Source organism: Struthio camelus, chromosome Z, assembly GCF_040807025.1.
Source record: "Struthio camelus isolate bStrCam1 chromosome Z, bStrCam1.hap1, whole genome shotgun sequence".
NCBI lineage: Eukaryota > Metazoa > Chordata > Aves > Struthioniformes > Struthionidae > Struthio > Struthio camelus.
The window spans coordinates 7062668-7077059 of record NC_090982.1 but is presented as its reverse complement, the minus strand read 5'-3'; the positions used below and the strand labels follow the sequence as shown (position 1 = coordinate 7077059).

Sequence of the window (14392 nt, the reverse complement as noted above, 5' to 3'; positions counted from 1 at the left end):
AGCATTCTTATAACATGATTTGCGTCCCACTAAAATAGTAGTCTTTTTTTCTGTACGTTCTAATCCACAAGCTATTGTATGAAATGTGTCCACTTTAAGCCAAACTTCTATAAACTTACACAGACTTTTGTTAAAGTACTAAGATTCTTACATTATCTGCCTATAAAATCTTCAGTATTTAGAGCACCTGAAAAGTTTAATTAAAAAAGGGGGGGTGAGGAGGTTTTCATAAGGTATAAACATTCCAGAATCACTTCTCTTTCACATATGCCAATACTTTTTTTAAAGGATGACTGCCACAACCACACCTCTCTAGCATTGCGTCTCAACACAGTTCCATGTTGTACTATTTTGGTCAATGAACGCCCAATCAAAATGGAGAAGATACCTACTCTAATAGAAAATATTTAAAGCAGACAACGCTGCCGTGCTGATTGTACCTTCTGTAATTCTTCAACATTGCTCAATTTACGCACTGCTGAGAACACATCCACATTTCCAATATAAAATAAGCAAACAACACACCCAGACACCAACATTCAAGATTTCACAAGGCCCCATTAACTACACAGGCCAAGAGTTTTTTCACATTTTTAGAATGAATTTATTTGATCCAAAGAGACGTGTTGTCTTATGTTTAACAAGCTCAATAGCATTTTATAATTAAAGGCTTATGTTGACATTATACAAAGGAGTAACAATGATTCTTTCGAAAAGTTTTACTCCAAGATACTTGGAAAGGAAAGATTTTCTGCCTTATAACGTTACATTAACTATGACCTCATCCCTGAGCTGAAATAGGGCTTGGCTATTAAAGCCGTAAGGAACCAATCTGAAACCTGAGACATCAGACAGCTTTTAAATGATAAAAACTGAAGAACTGTTACAAAACCAACTGAAGTCTCAGTTCTTTACAAGGCCTGATTTCATACAGAAGTTTTTTTTTTTTTTTTTTTTTTTAAAAGAAGAAAGGTCTGAAAAATTACTGGTTCCTCAGACTTTGAAGAAGAACGTTACAAAGTTCTGAAGGGCTTTTCACCTACAAGACCAAAACAACTGCCCTGCTACGAATCACATTTAAGACAGTCATTCGGTGTGTCAAGTTTTTATTTAGTACTGGCTGCAGCTTTATGGGAAAGTGCCAAATCCAACCCAAAATCCACTCGACGGTGAACAAAGTCCATCATCAAAGATACAGAAACTCTCCTGCAGTCAACGTCCAAAGAACTGAGAAGCGTTCAGCACGGCCACCTGTCACCAAAGCGGGGACAGGAGGAAGCTGGCAAACCGTTTCCTCCGCTCCCTCTCGTAACAGAGACGCACAGGCAACTAGGAAGGGGCCCTCTTTTGACAGCCCCGGCGGCCCCACTGAGGCCTACGCGGCACCCGCTTGCTCAAGACAGGGGGGGAAAAAAAAAAAGAAGGGAGATGGCAATTCACAGTAAGTCCCCGCGGCGAGAGCAGGAAAGGCAGCTACGCAACTCAATGCCAGGAGGCGGCACGCGCCCCAACCAGCTCCTTCGCCGGGTCCATTTTCTCCACGACAGCCAGCTGCATGGGCTAAACCCCCGGCCTCGTCCAAGCGCCCGAAGCCCCTTCTCCTCGGTCACGCTCGCCGCTGCCGGCTGGCACGTTGCTGGTGGGCCGGAGGCAGGATAAAAGCAGAACCGACACCCCCCCCCCGCCCGGCTTTCTGCGAGGGGGCACCCGGGGCAGGGAGGGAGCCGGGCAGGGAGCCGCCGTCCATCCCCCCGCCCCAACCCCGGCCCCGAGCAGCCCTGCTGGGGGCGGCGGGGAGGCCGCGGCGGCTAGACGGGCGGCACCAGGCTCCTCTGCTCCAGCGGCTGCTCGGCGGGCGGCGGCGCGGCCTCCTCCTCCTCCTCCAGCAGCTCGTCCAGCTCCCCGTCGTCCAGCTCCGGCGCCGCCGGCCCGCCCGCTGCGCGGCAGCGCCGCAGGTGCTGCACGGCCCTGCGGTGCTTCTCTTGCAGCCGCCGCAGCTGCTCGCGCAGGGCCTGCGCCTCCGCCTGGGCCTCGCCGGCGGCGGGAGGCGGGGAGTCGGCGGCGGCGGCGGGGGGGGGGCCGGGCCCGAGCAGGGCCTGGCGGAAGAGGCTGCGGTTCTCGCGGCGCAGGCGGCGGTTCTCCAGGCGCAGCCGCGCGTTCTCCTGGCGCAGCCGGGCGTTGTGCCACTCCCGCTCCTCCCGCTGCCGCAGCGCCTCGCTGTGGCTGGCCGCCAGGTCAGCGTACCGCTCCGCCAGCTGCTGCGGCGAGCCCCGAGACTGGCCCCGCCAGCCGCCTCCCCCCGCCACGCCGCCGCCGCCGCCGCCGCGCCCCCCCCCGCCACCCTGCTCGGCGAACGCCTCCGCCGCGCCGCCGCCGAGCCCCGCCCGGCCCCTCCACGCCGAGCCGTTACAGCCCCAGCGCCGGTCCTCGACGCGCATGCGCCTCATCTGTGCCGTGGCCGCAGCGCGCCTGCACGCGCCGCCGCCGCCGCCGCCGCCAGAAGAGGGCGGGGCGTGAGCCTGGCGCTGCTTTATGCAAATAGAGGGGCGGGGCCCCGGCCGTCGGGGGGCGGGGCCCCGGCCGTCGGGGGGCGGGGCTACGGCGGAAGCGGCTGCGCAGCCGCGGGGAGCCATTTTGGGGTGGTTAGGGGGGCGGTAGCCTGTCGCCCGCAGGCCTGAGAGGGGGTCCTCCGCCCTGCCGGCTCCTGCCGTGTCGCCTTCGCTTCCAAAAGGGGTTTCCAAAGGAGGAAGGAAAAAGTGTGCCCAACCCTGATGGCTGGGATTTCGCAGCGGGTGTATATCCACCGCGGACAGGCCTTTGGCTCCCCGCCTTCCCAGGGCCGCGGCTGCGGGTGTCGTGCCGGTGCAGGGCCCGTTGCTCCCCGGATGTCTTGCACTTGGGAGAGTAAACTCTGTGAAGGAGCTGGGGTTTTACTGTCCTTAGTGAATGCTACGGTGGAATGCGTCCTTAAGGACCAGTGCAAGGTTTAAAGGATGACGCTTTTTAAGTTCAAGGAACAATAAATGAATATAACTGCAGTCATAACTTTTAGAACCCTAGAAACGGTTCCAGAAGGTATTTTACCAGCCTTAAATGGTAGCTGTTTACTCACAGAGTTAAAAAAAAGCAAACCAGTGTAGAACAAGAAGTAAGCACCATATTGCTCAAGCGTTGCTGTGCCTGCTGATCAGCAGAAATGAACTTACAGCGAATGTTTCCTGTAATAAACAAGCTTCTGAACAGAACTTCATGGAGAATAATACAGTAATTGCATTTAATATGTGACCAAACTGGTTTTGCGTTGAAAAAAATGGGTTAACGCCCATTTATTAGTCAGTTTTTACGGTTGCTGCTTTGGAAACCTGTAGACGCACCCATTGCCAAGATGCCTGTAGGACTTCGTATTGAACTACATGTCCAGTCCAGTAGAGTACTGGGACTCCTCACTCCATGTGGATGTGGACCAGTGTACTGCGCTCCTAAGAAGCGATACAAAGGATAACATAGATCCGGGCCTTTAGATGATCAATAGGCCTAGATTACAGTCGTCTGTAATAGTACCGTGCAACTTTGGATTCAGTCTGATTGTTTCTTAAGACTTCGTGCAGATTTCATACTATAGCTCTTACTTACCTCAGGTTTTCATGTGTCTTTATTGAACATCAGCAATTATGTGCATGTATAAGTGCACAAAAGTTGATGGGTTATGTTCCTATAAAAAGGATATTCACACGTCAGAGGTGAATTTACTGAATTTCAGATTCCTCAGGCTGTTAAAACACAGTATGTATGACTTAGGGAAAGAAGATACCTCAGTGTGGGCAAACTTTAGTGATAAGCTAGGGTCACACTGGACAACACAGATTCAGTGAAGAGGAGAAAGTAACTAGAGAAGTCTGAGTAGCTCTCACATTCAGTGATTTTACAGTCACAGAACACCAGGAAAGGTTGCAGTATTTACAACAGAAGCAATATGGTAGGGACAAATGCTATCACTTTATTTAGAGCCCTAGCTTTATTAAGTACCTTAATTAAGGTTAATAGTTCTTTATTAAGAACCTTAATTGTGGAGTGAAAGTAACAATACTAGTGGACTGTCAGTTGCCATTGATTTGGCACCCCATCCGACCAGTCTAGGGAAAAGAATCTGTAGTAAATACCTGAGTAGAAAAATAAACATTTATTGGTGCCCATCATTCTCTTTACCTCTTGTGACATTTTGAGTTCAAATTTTTGAAATGAAAGTAATTCAACTCAGGAGTTTGTATGGATGCCAAGGTTACTCTCTGTAGACCTTAAGGACCTCCTACAAAAAGTTATGCATGAGCTGAACTCATTTCAATTGTGCTCCTTCTTCTGCAAAATGTCCATTTGTAGGATTGTAATCTTTGGGAAATAGAGCAAAGGTAAAGGAATATTCCATTGAGTCTTCTTCCACTGCTTGCATTCCCCTGAGGTGCGAGGGATTATTTTTCTGTATGGACTCTCCAGGAATTAAGATGTATCATTTCACTCCTTTCTTGCAGGATTTTAACTCCTGTTACATCAAGTACAGAGGTTACAGATGTAACATGACTTTCAGGCTTGAACCATGATTCATAGGCAAAACTCTGAAAAGTTTTTAGTTTTTTGCGGTAGATATACTATGTAGTCTTGAAGTTGTACACCTGTAGTGCACTCCTAGCCTTGCAGTGTACGCTCTAATCAGTGTCGTCTTACTGAGAGCAAGAAGTCTAGAAGTACAGTATAGCATACTGTAGCTTGTATGCCGAGGTGGTATGTGCCTTCAAAATGGTATGGTTTGGTTCACAAGGCCAGACAGAGCTGTCTTAATGTACTTAGGTAGTTTTCATGTGCTTTCAGAATTTAAGTGTGCATGAAGAAACAGGAGTTTCTACCTCTCTAGTTCTGAACTTTCCAAAGGGCAGTAAAGTAATAGAAAATTTTCTTCCTTGCTAAGCCTGAAAGAACTGCCTGAAAGAAACTTTCCTGGATAAGCCATCCAGCCTCATTAGGTAGGATGCTTCCAGAGTGCTCTGATGGCATGTAAAGTGTTAGCATTAATTGCATCACTGATTATATTTTAGCAAATAGGATGTAGTAAAGTCTTCATATGGGAGCTGCTGGAAATGATAAGGAAAGGATCTACAAAGGTGCAAAAAAAAGTTTTAAAATCAGGGAACGAAAAGCCGCACAGACAAGAGAATAACACAGAGGAAGAAGAAAGAGAAATAGTGATAACTTTAAAGAGAAGCATGCTTTCAAACTCAGCAAGACTGAACGAGACAATGTGATAGTTAATAAATGATAACTGAAAAATGTAGTTGTAATACAAGGGCTTATTCTGCCTTTGATCTTTCTGCTGATGTTTCGGAGAGTTTCGGTGTAGGCTGAGATATTTGCATCTACGTTTATGCTGTAGGCCATGGGTCGCCATTAGAAATAAAACTTGGCCTTCTATCAAGAATTAGTCTTGAGATCAGTAAAGATAAGAGCGGCATGGACTGCATCAGTAATATACTAACAGACGTGGAAATAATGTAGGAAAATGCAGGCCAGGCCATGGGCCTTTTCAGATGTTGAGCCAAAGAGTATCTCTGGGGAGAACTTCTCTAACCTGGTATCTCCAGAGGAGATGAACATTTTTTTCCAGCTATAGGTGATTTGGAATGATGTATCCATCCAGCTGATTTCACCTCCTGTCTTTGCAGTGCAGTTTGCAGTGCAACAGAATTAAGTAAAACCAAATAGGACTCAAAAAAAGGTCTCTGTAGAGACAAAGATGGACACTGCTGTGATGCTAAGGAGGAACCTCTGACAACGTAGTGGGTATAGTTTTGATAGCCTTACTGCTAACCCTTTTAATTGCTCTTCATAAATATTTTATGCAATAAAGAGGAGATTCAGTCAGTATTTTGAGTGGATGATTCCTTTAGAGAGAAATATGTTTGTTAATAAAGATTGTAGTGTCACCTGTGGAACCCCTGTAAATTAACCCGAGAGAAAGAAGCATAGCTATTTTCAGCAGTCGCACATACCAGACAATTCAGCAGTGATTAATGAGGCCCTATGCTTTTCCCTCTTCACTGATGTAAAGCAGGAATATTGTTGTCAAAGTCAATGGAATTATACTACTGTCATCCTGGAGTAAATGAGATCAGAAGATTAAAGATTTGCAGAACAGCGTTGGGAAGAGGAAGACGGTTTGGAAGCTATTTAGCTTGATCTTTGCCTACCTGCCTTAGGCATTGTATTTGAGTTATCATCAGTACTTGAGTGTTGGTGATGTTAAAAAGTGGAACTTGTTAGAAATTGTCTTGTCATCCTTATGCAAGCTTATAGTCTAGGAATAGCATAAACCCATGCTTTGGGGACCATTCTGAGGATGAGGTGAGTGGCTTGGGAGCTACCCACAGGAATATTTGCTGCTTAGCTGGCTTGCTGACCTATACTTAGTGGACCTGTGGTCTGAGTTACTGCTTCCTTATATGTTAATCCATGACTTCATTAGTTTCATGCATTGAAAAGTTTTGTGAAATACACATCGAGTTGCTGTTGCTGCTACACCTAATATTTATTTCAATGCCATCATCAGATGCTGTTTATTACCATTAAATGGACTTAAAGTTGTTTCAGTAATTACTGATACTTGACAGTACGAATGTGACTTTAATGAAATAATTACTGAAGAGTTAAGAATAGGTAATGCTGATTAAATTTATTTGTAGTCTTGATATGGGCAGCCATATTAAAAGCCATCAAATCACCAGCATCTCTGTTTGATAGCACTGTTTAATCCTATCTATGTGCTGCCATAAGAACTGAGAAAAAAAAATAAAGGAAGCTTGACTTCCAGATTTTAATTAGGATTTATGCTGCAGTGGGAAAAGAATGGCCTTTTTCAAAATAGAGCTGCACATGCCTTAGTAGAGAGGAAAGAGAGTGGTTCACGAGCTGTTATAGGTTGGATTAAAGTCTGTTAAAACCTCAGCATGTAAAAAACTCCCTTTCAGTTTGGCTTTCTGTACAAAAGTTAGACTACATTGTAAAAAAAACCCACGAGTTAGAAATACAGGCAGAGGCTTGCTTAAAGTTTTTAAGAGGGCCTCTATGTATATGTTTTGTGTATGCGTGTCTGCTTGTGTGTATAAGAGGAAGAAAACAAAATTCTATATTCTGGGAACACACACATTAAAGGACAAGCTTTTAGATACGTAGGTCAGTCCCTCAATCTTAATTTAGAGTAAAACTTAACAGTCTAGCCTTTGAATCTGTAGTAGGTTCAGTGAATTACGTAGGAAAAATAAACCACCAAATTATTTTCACCTACAGGTAGAAATTGAGATACCAAACAAAAAACTGGGAAAAATGAGTTCGAGATTGGACATTTACAATTCAAGAAAGTCTGGATAGCTGATACAATGAATGAGCTAAGTCAGTGGCTTTCGTTTAAATATGGCTAATAACTGTAATCCGTGCCAGAAAAAGCCTTATAAATTCAGAGAATGGAAATTTCTTTAAGAGGTGATTCTAGTGGGGGGGAAAAATAGTTGTCGGCAGTTGATTTTCAGCAAAGATTTTGATCTTCTCCTGGTCAACTGTGCTAAACAATTTTGGTCATTCTTGCATTCGAGATATGTAGAAAATATGTTTTGAAATCTGGTATCATGGTTGAAATTCTATTTACAACAGCTTTTGAGGATATCAACATACTTCAGATCCTGTTCATTTCCTGAATCATCGAGTTATCTTGCTTCTGCTGCATATGTGTTTACATCTAATTAAATATTCTCCATTTATGGTCATTAAAGAGAATTAGCTCCTTTTGAACATGGTTCATTTCACTGTAATGGAGGTGTATAAAAGAGATCGGAGTGAACACATTCCAGAAGTACTTTTTATTCGCTGTTGACTGTTAGTGGAGCCTGAAAGATACCTCCATTTTAAACCTCCAACATTAGATCACCCCTTAGATCCCATTCTCAGGGCAGAAATGAACAACAGCTGCAAAATATGAAACCTGTAGACAAAGGTGAAGCCAGAGCAGAGAAGTTGTATGATGGGGTATGATAGTTTCTACTCTTTGTGTCACAGCAGGACTTTGCATTTATGTGAGGAGAAGGCCTAAGAGATTTTCTGATTAAGAGTCTGGAGTTGTTCTCTTGAGGTTACAAAGAAATAGGATGAACTGGCAGACAACTGACAAAACTGACACCCAAGGAGCATGGTGCAGCAAAAAGGTAAGATAAAACGCTGAGGAAGTATTCTGAGAAGACTTAGTTTTCACTAGCCCACTGTCTTTTTAAAAAGGAAAAACTGGCTGCCGCAGGTTCTATAATGACAAGAAAATTTAAGTTCATTTCCAGGATTACTATCAACAGTCATAAACAGATGATACATTGAAATTTGTAGCAGACTATGTACCTCCCTTAGCCGTTCTGTTAATCATAGATGATATCTTGGTGCCTACTAAATATACACCCAGAAATGGCTTGTGGTAAAGTGAAACCTAGCAATACCTGTGTTACAGTTACCATGAAGTAGCATGGGATGGTTTCTGCCAGAGCCACATGATCAAAGAAGAATGACTTTATACCAACAAAAATAAAATTGAATTTGAACAAAAATCGTCAATACCAAAGAGGATCATTGGCAGTCAGCAGTGTGTATGAATATAGTCTATTATCAGTGTATCACTAATGTATTGATGAGTTTGCCTCCTTAGTTTGACTCCTCTTTTATTCAGGAAAACAAGAATTTATACGTAGTTTGACAATATACATAATAGATACCTGACTCCATCATTAGGTTTTCTCCCAACTGGAACATTTTATTTGATCTAAAAGGGTAGATAGAGAGTATGAAAGTGTCAGCTGAAAAGTTGGAAGTTCCAAAGGAGGGTGCAGTTAATTGCATTAATATCTGTATCAGGGCTTCTGCTATTGCACAATTAGCAATTTACTCACATATAGCTAGCTGTGGGTCAGGGCAGCAAATAGAGGATCATGTGGTGGCTTTGACCTTTTCAGTCAAAAATGCCCAGAATCAGTATTTTAAAATCAATGCTTCAGGTCCACTAAGTCCATTTCGTTTTGCAGTGAGTTGAGAGAAATGACACCTGAAATGTGTGTTCTGTCAGATTACTTTTTCAGGACATAACCCTCACTCAGAAATGGTATTTTTGCATAACAAAGAGATTAAAGGGGGGAAAACATTTTATAGTGGCAGAAGTTCAAATACCATCTCTTATGAATGGCTGCTGTGCACAGGGTCATGTGTAATACTGCTCTTCCTCCTGTATCTTACAGATTGTACTTGTCATTAGACTCAGGACACAGCAGCACAGGAATACATTAGAACAAATATTGTCTTACAGGTAAAAAAGAAAGAATTGCTCATAATATAAGTAGTTGCCTCCTCACCTCTCAGTTTATCTTCCAGTTTTTTGACTTACAGCTTTGATCTTCTCAGTGGTTTTGCTAAAATTGTAATTGCTAAGGAGGCACAATTCAAAGGCCTACGCAACTGGTTCCCAAATAGTATTATTTTCTGTGCCTGTGGGCCTCACACCTTCCGAATCATGCTCATAAACACCGTGGGAAAGACCTAATTAACTTTGACAACTGATTTGTCAACTGATGGTCCTATTCATATTGGCAGGCCACTGCCTGTAAGAAGAGACTGACTGGCTATTGCAGTATTCTCTTCTCTTTGACAGAAAATAATAGCTCTTCTGTTTACCACATAGGAAGCAGAAAGTTCAGCCCCATCTGGTTTCAAGGTGTTCAGAAATAATCAAGTATTTCAGTATCACAGCAGGCATCACTATACTGTCTCCAGCTCTTTAAGATGTCTTTATTCTATTTCTACATAGGTAATTCACCAATTGAAAAAGAAAGAATATACTATGGGCTAGAGTTGAAAGAAGAAAAATACTGAGTCCAAAGAAGTGATACACAAGTTTGAAAGATAGTAATGGAGATTAGACCGAGTTCTCATTGAATTCCAGTGGGCATCATGTATCTGACTTCTGTGCATTTTTGAACATCAGAAAGGTTTATGGGTCACATGAAAATAACAGAGTTGGATAGATCTCTTTTGTGTGAGATTTTACATAAAGCAGCCAGCCTTTCAAATCAGCTTTCTGATTGTAAAGACCAATCTCTCTGTTTCAAAATGCTAAAAAAAGTTGTTTTCAGCTTGCCAAGGTTGTTTATGTTGCATACATAAACAAACCAAAAATCTCTGTGAGAGGACACTGTCATGCTTGCTGTTTTATGAATATAATACAGCAACAACCAGCAAGGAAGCAGACTCCATTGAAGAATTCTTTGTGAGGAAAGAGTTAATCCTAAAGTATATACCTCATAAATTAATTTATTTATAAAGAGAATTAGAAAGAAGTCAGGAACATTAACAATCATCATAGTATGTGCAAATCATGTGCTTAAGAAAAATACCTAAGGGTGCTGTCACTGAATTTCCTGCCATTGGAGCCCTATGGCTTGATATTTTAGGTTCTTACATACAACAGAAGGCAGATTTGTAACACTTATCTGGATATATGTATCTTAGCACAAAAGTATTTTCCTTCTGAATTTCTGCTAAATGCAAAATTGCTAAGACTGCTACCTTTTCCATCACCCTAATGGAAAGTGTCACTTTCTTCCCCTTAATGAATATAAAATATAAATATGGTATGGATAGCAATAGCTTTAATTTAATTAGTAACTAAAGAATTAGGAAACATCTATACATTCTATGTTTCTTTTAATATGATTAGGTAGTTGGAAATGTGGCCAAGTCTTTGCAGATTCTCAGCTATTTTCTTCTGAGCAGTGGTTATCTACAGATCATAATTTGCAGAGAAAAATTATCCTTTGAAAAGAGTGAACTTTGAAAGTAAGCTGGTTTCCTCTATTTGCCTTCTATTGCTCTTACTTCTTCCTCATCCCCAACATCACCATGAATTGGCACATTATTCAGAGGAAAGAAATAGGCAATGTATTCTAGAGATGCAGGCAGCTTCTCAACTATTAACCCTCAGATACTTTAAATTCTGGGTTTTTTTAGGATTAAGAAACAACTATTTGTCTGTTTTTACTTTCAAGTTATTATAAATGGAACCAATCAACCATACATATATCATGATAATGTAATAGACTTTAAGTCCATATACCAGTTGTCCACAGAAGCTAACAATGACTACTGAAGCTTTCAACGTTACTCTGTTCAGAAATTTGTGATGTATCACATAAGGCCATGAAAATCTGTATTTTGTTGTACAGGAAACAATTGAAGACTAGCAAGAGCTTCTATTAATTAGAGGACCAAGAAAAAATAGTAGTGGTACATGGACATTTCTAAGTCCTTATTAAGATTTATTGACTTTTATTTAAAATTTCAGGTTCTGACTTAACAGAGCAGCTTTCTTTGAATAATGTTTAAAGATAAGAGAGATACAGAGATAATGTTTAAAAATGATGATAACCTTGTCTCATTAGTTTCTACAAAATAATATTTTTAAACATTCAGAACTTCTGAATTCTGTGACACATGTAACAGTAGCTAATTTTAAAGTGTATTTGTTTTTCTTCTTTAATTTCAGAGTAATAATCAAATTCCTGTATAGATTTTACAGGAGAAATTCCATTATTATCATACTACTATGAACAACTAAATTAAAATGTGCAGGAATGTATGTTATGTTTGTGTACGTTTGTGTATATTTTATATATGTGACCACAAGGCAGGAAAGGGACAGCTGGATACTGGCGTAGAGTGCTCAAGGCATACGAAGGGTTAAACGATGTATATTAAATGAAGGACTGACTTACACTCCAGACTGTGCAGGCAGCCCTGGGAACTGTGCAGAGGGGTCACTGCTAGACGTATGGGTCAGATACCCAGGCAGCACTCTCTCTGTGTATGCCAAGGGCCCCCATCTTTCTACTAGAGCTATTTCCTTATCTCAGCTGTGCTGAGCCTGAGTAGCTATTGTCTGGGAAGCAGCTGGACGTTGTTGACAAAATGGCATAGGCATGTCCAGCCTTGGTGGGTTTCGGTCAGTGTGTGGAGGGCACGCTCTGGGGCTGCTGCGGTCACGCACTCTGCCCGGTGCTGGCTCCTCGCCAGATCTCCTGCGGGTGTTCTCCCTATGCTACATATAAAGTCATAAAGCAATGAGTCAGATAGTACAACTTCATTTTTATAATGGATTTGAAGACTATTCCGTTAAAATATACAATTCAAGTATAGCTCCCCTTCAACTGTAAATAATTAGTACTCGTATTTCTCATATAAATTTATGAATAATTTTTTTATTTTTCCATCCCTTTGTAGTAGACCACTTCTTAGCTGTATATCTTAACTATATCTGCTCAATACTCAGCTATATTTGACATTGTGGAAGACCACGGAGCAGTGTAATCAGATGGTGTCAGAAGTCATAGGACAGCTTAAAACATGCAAATATGGAAGTCCTTACTTATTTGCAGAACTCCCAGTTAAATCTATGGAAGTTTTGCCTGAGTGTGTACTCTATGATATAAGACTGATCTGAAGTATTTTTTTTATTTGCCTGCTCTCACTTGAGATAGGTTTCATTTCTGTAGTTCAAACTTCCTTCTTTTTCCCTATGGCAATTTAAATTAATCTACTGTACATCATCCAATATCTATGAAGAGACTACAAAACATAGTCGTTGAACTGAAATTAATATAAATTCTAATCTTTTGCTTTCACTGGGGATTATTTCATCATATCTGATAGGTCCTATGGGTTAATGGAGTAATCGGTGATCCCTTTGACTGTCATTTCTTCAATGCTATAGTTTTGTGGTAACCTCTTGTCTTTAAGTGACAGGTTTAATGGGAAAATGCCCCATTTTTTTGTTAATGCTTTACCACCTAACAGTGGATTTCTTCTGCAGAGGACCTTGAATGTGGTTAAACTCTGTCTATGAGTTTAATAGCTTTGCTTTAATGAAGAAAGCATATACCCTTTATAAGCTTACCCAGGGGTTCAACTAGAAGATGTTCTATTGATGTGAAATAGATCTTTTTACTGAAGGTGAGAAAGTAGTAAAAAAAACCAGCCCTACATGTGAGTAAAAAAATGACTTATCACAAATACTAGCTGCAAATGCTAGCAGCACCATTCCTGGAATGGATTTTCAAGGCCAACATATTGCCCTTAAGTTGCAAATAGATGTCCAAAGCGTGCTTACGCAAACAAACACATCTTGAAAAAAACCTTCTTCATTTTATAAAATGTTTTATGGCCTGGTGGAGAAAATCTTACTTGGCTAAACAATGTCATAGCACTTTAAGAAAACCATATTGCAAGAGCTGACCAAAAAACGGGAGGCTATTCTCAAGTTAGTCATGAGCAAGACAACAGGGGTAATTCTTGTGATGCTGATAGAATCATAGAATAGAATCATATAGTGTCTATAAATATGAAAAAAATATGTAATAATTCCTTTAAAACAACCATTATTCCAAAAAGCTGGAAAAAATAGAAATTCCAAATATTTTCTGAGTATTGAAATTAAAAGCATGCTTAGCAGATAACTTAGAGTTACAAACCAGTGAGATGCACATACAATGAGCAGTCTTGTTGAAAAATTGTTTAAAATCACAGTAATAGAAAAGCAGGAAGTTATAAGAATTAAACAGCATGATTTCTTCAAAGGAAAACTTTTTTATTAATCTCCTAGAGCTATTTACATTGTCAGTATCTAATTGATGAAGGTCCGGCTAATGGACTTAAAAATTTATCCTCCCTAGAATGAATCACAGGCTGTGAATCACATAATAATATGATGTGACAAGGAAATATTGTCCTAAATCACAAACTAAAATACAGAAAACAGAGAGCTGGATAGCTGGACTGAAAGGTCAATTTTCAATATATTTAAAGGGTAACAACGGAATGTTTCAAGACTTGCATCTATATCTGATTTTTTGAAACCAGAAGGTATCTAATCAGGGGAGCAGTCTCATATCTGCTTACAGAAATGTTCTCATGTCTTTCTCTAATCATGTAGTACTAACCAATGTTTGGACTGGTCTAAATCATCTTCATGGTGATCCAATCCAGATTATCAATTGTTGTGTTCTGTAAGTTCAAAATTTGGTCTTTGTGGCATAAATATTTGTGTCTATAAAATTAAACTCTGATATTGAAAAAGTTTGCAGAAAAATTGTATATATATGTGTGTGCATATATATATATTTAAATAGGAAACTTACATAATTGTTTTTGCCTACATGTGCATGAAAAAGGAAGGGAATAACATCTATTTCACATTGAATTAATTTAGCAATTTGATTGTGACAGTTTATGCTTATTCCTAAATTTAGCAAAAACAGCAAACAAAACATAAAAT

At 40.9% G+C, this 14392-nt stretch overlaps 1 protein-coding gene across 1 annotated transcript; it reads right to left on the bottom strand.

Annotated features, from left to right (window-relative positions):
* Positions 1 to 580: 580 nt before the first annotated feature.
* TUSC1 (tumor suppressor candidate 1) lies at positions 581 to 2447 on the bottom strand. The gene has a single exon (XM_068928563.1). It carries the CDS (start codon positions 2445 to 2447, stop codon positions 1809 to 1811), a length of 639 nt encoding a protein of 212 aa, XP_068784664.1. The 3' UTR covers positions 581 to 1808.
* Between the last annotated feature and the right edge of the window lie 11945 nt (positions 2448 to 14392).

Coding starts and splice junctions, on each gene's coding strand:
- TUSC1 (XM_068928563.1), bottom strand. CDS start 2,447: ATGAGGCGCATGCGCGTCGAGGACCGGCGCTGGGGCTGTAACGGCTCG.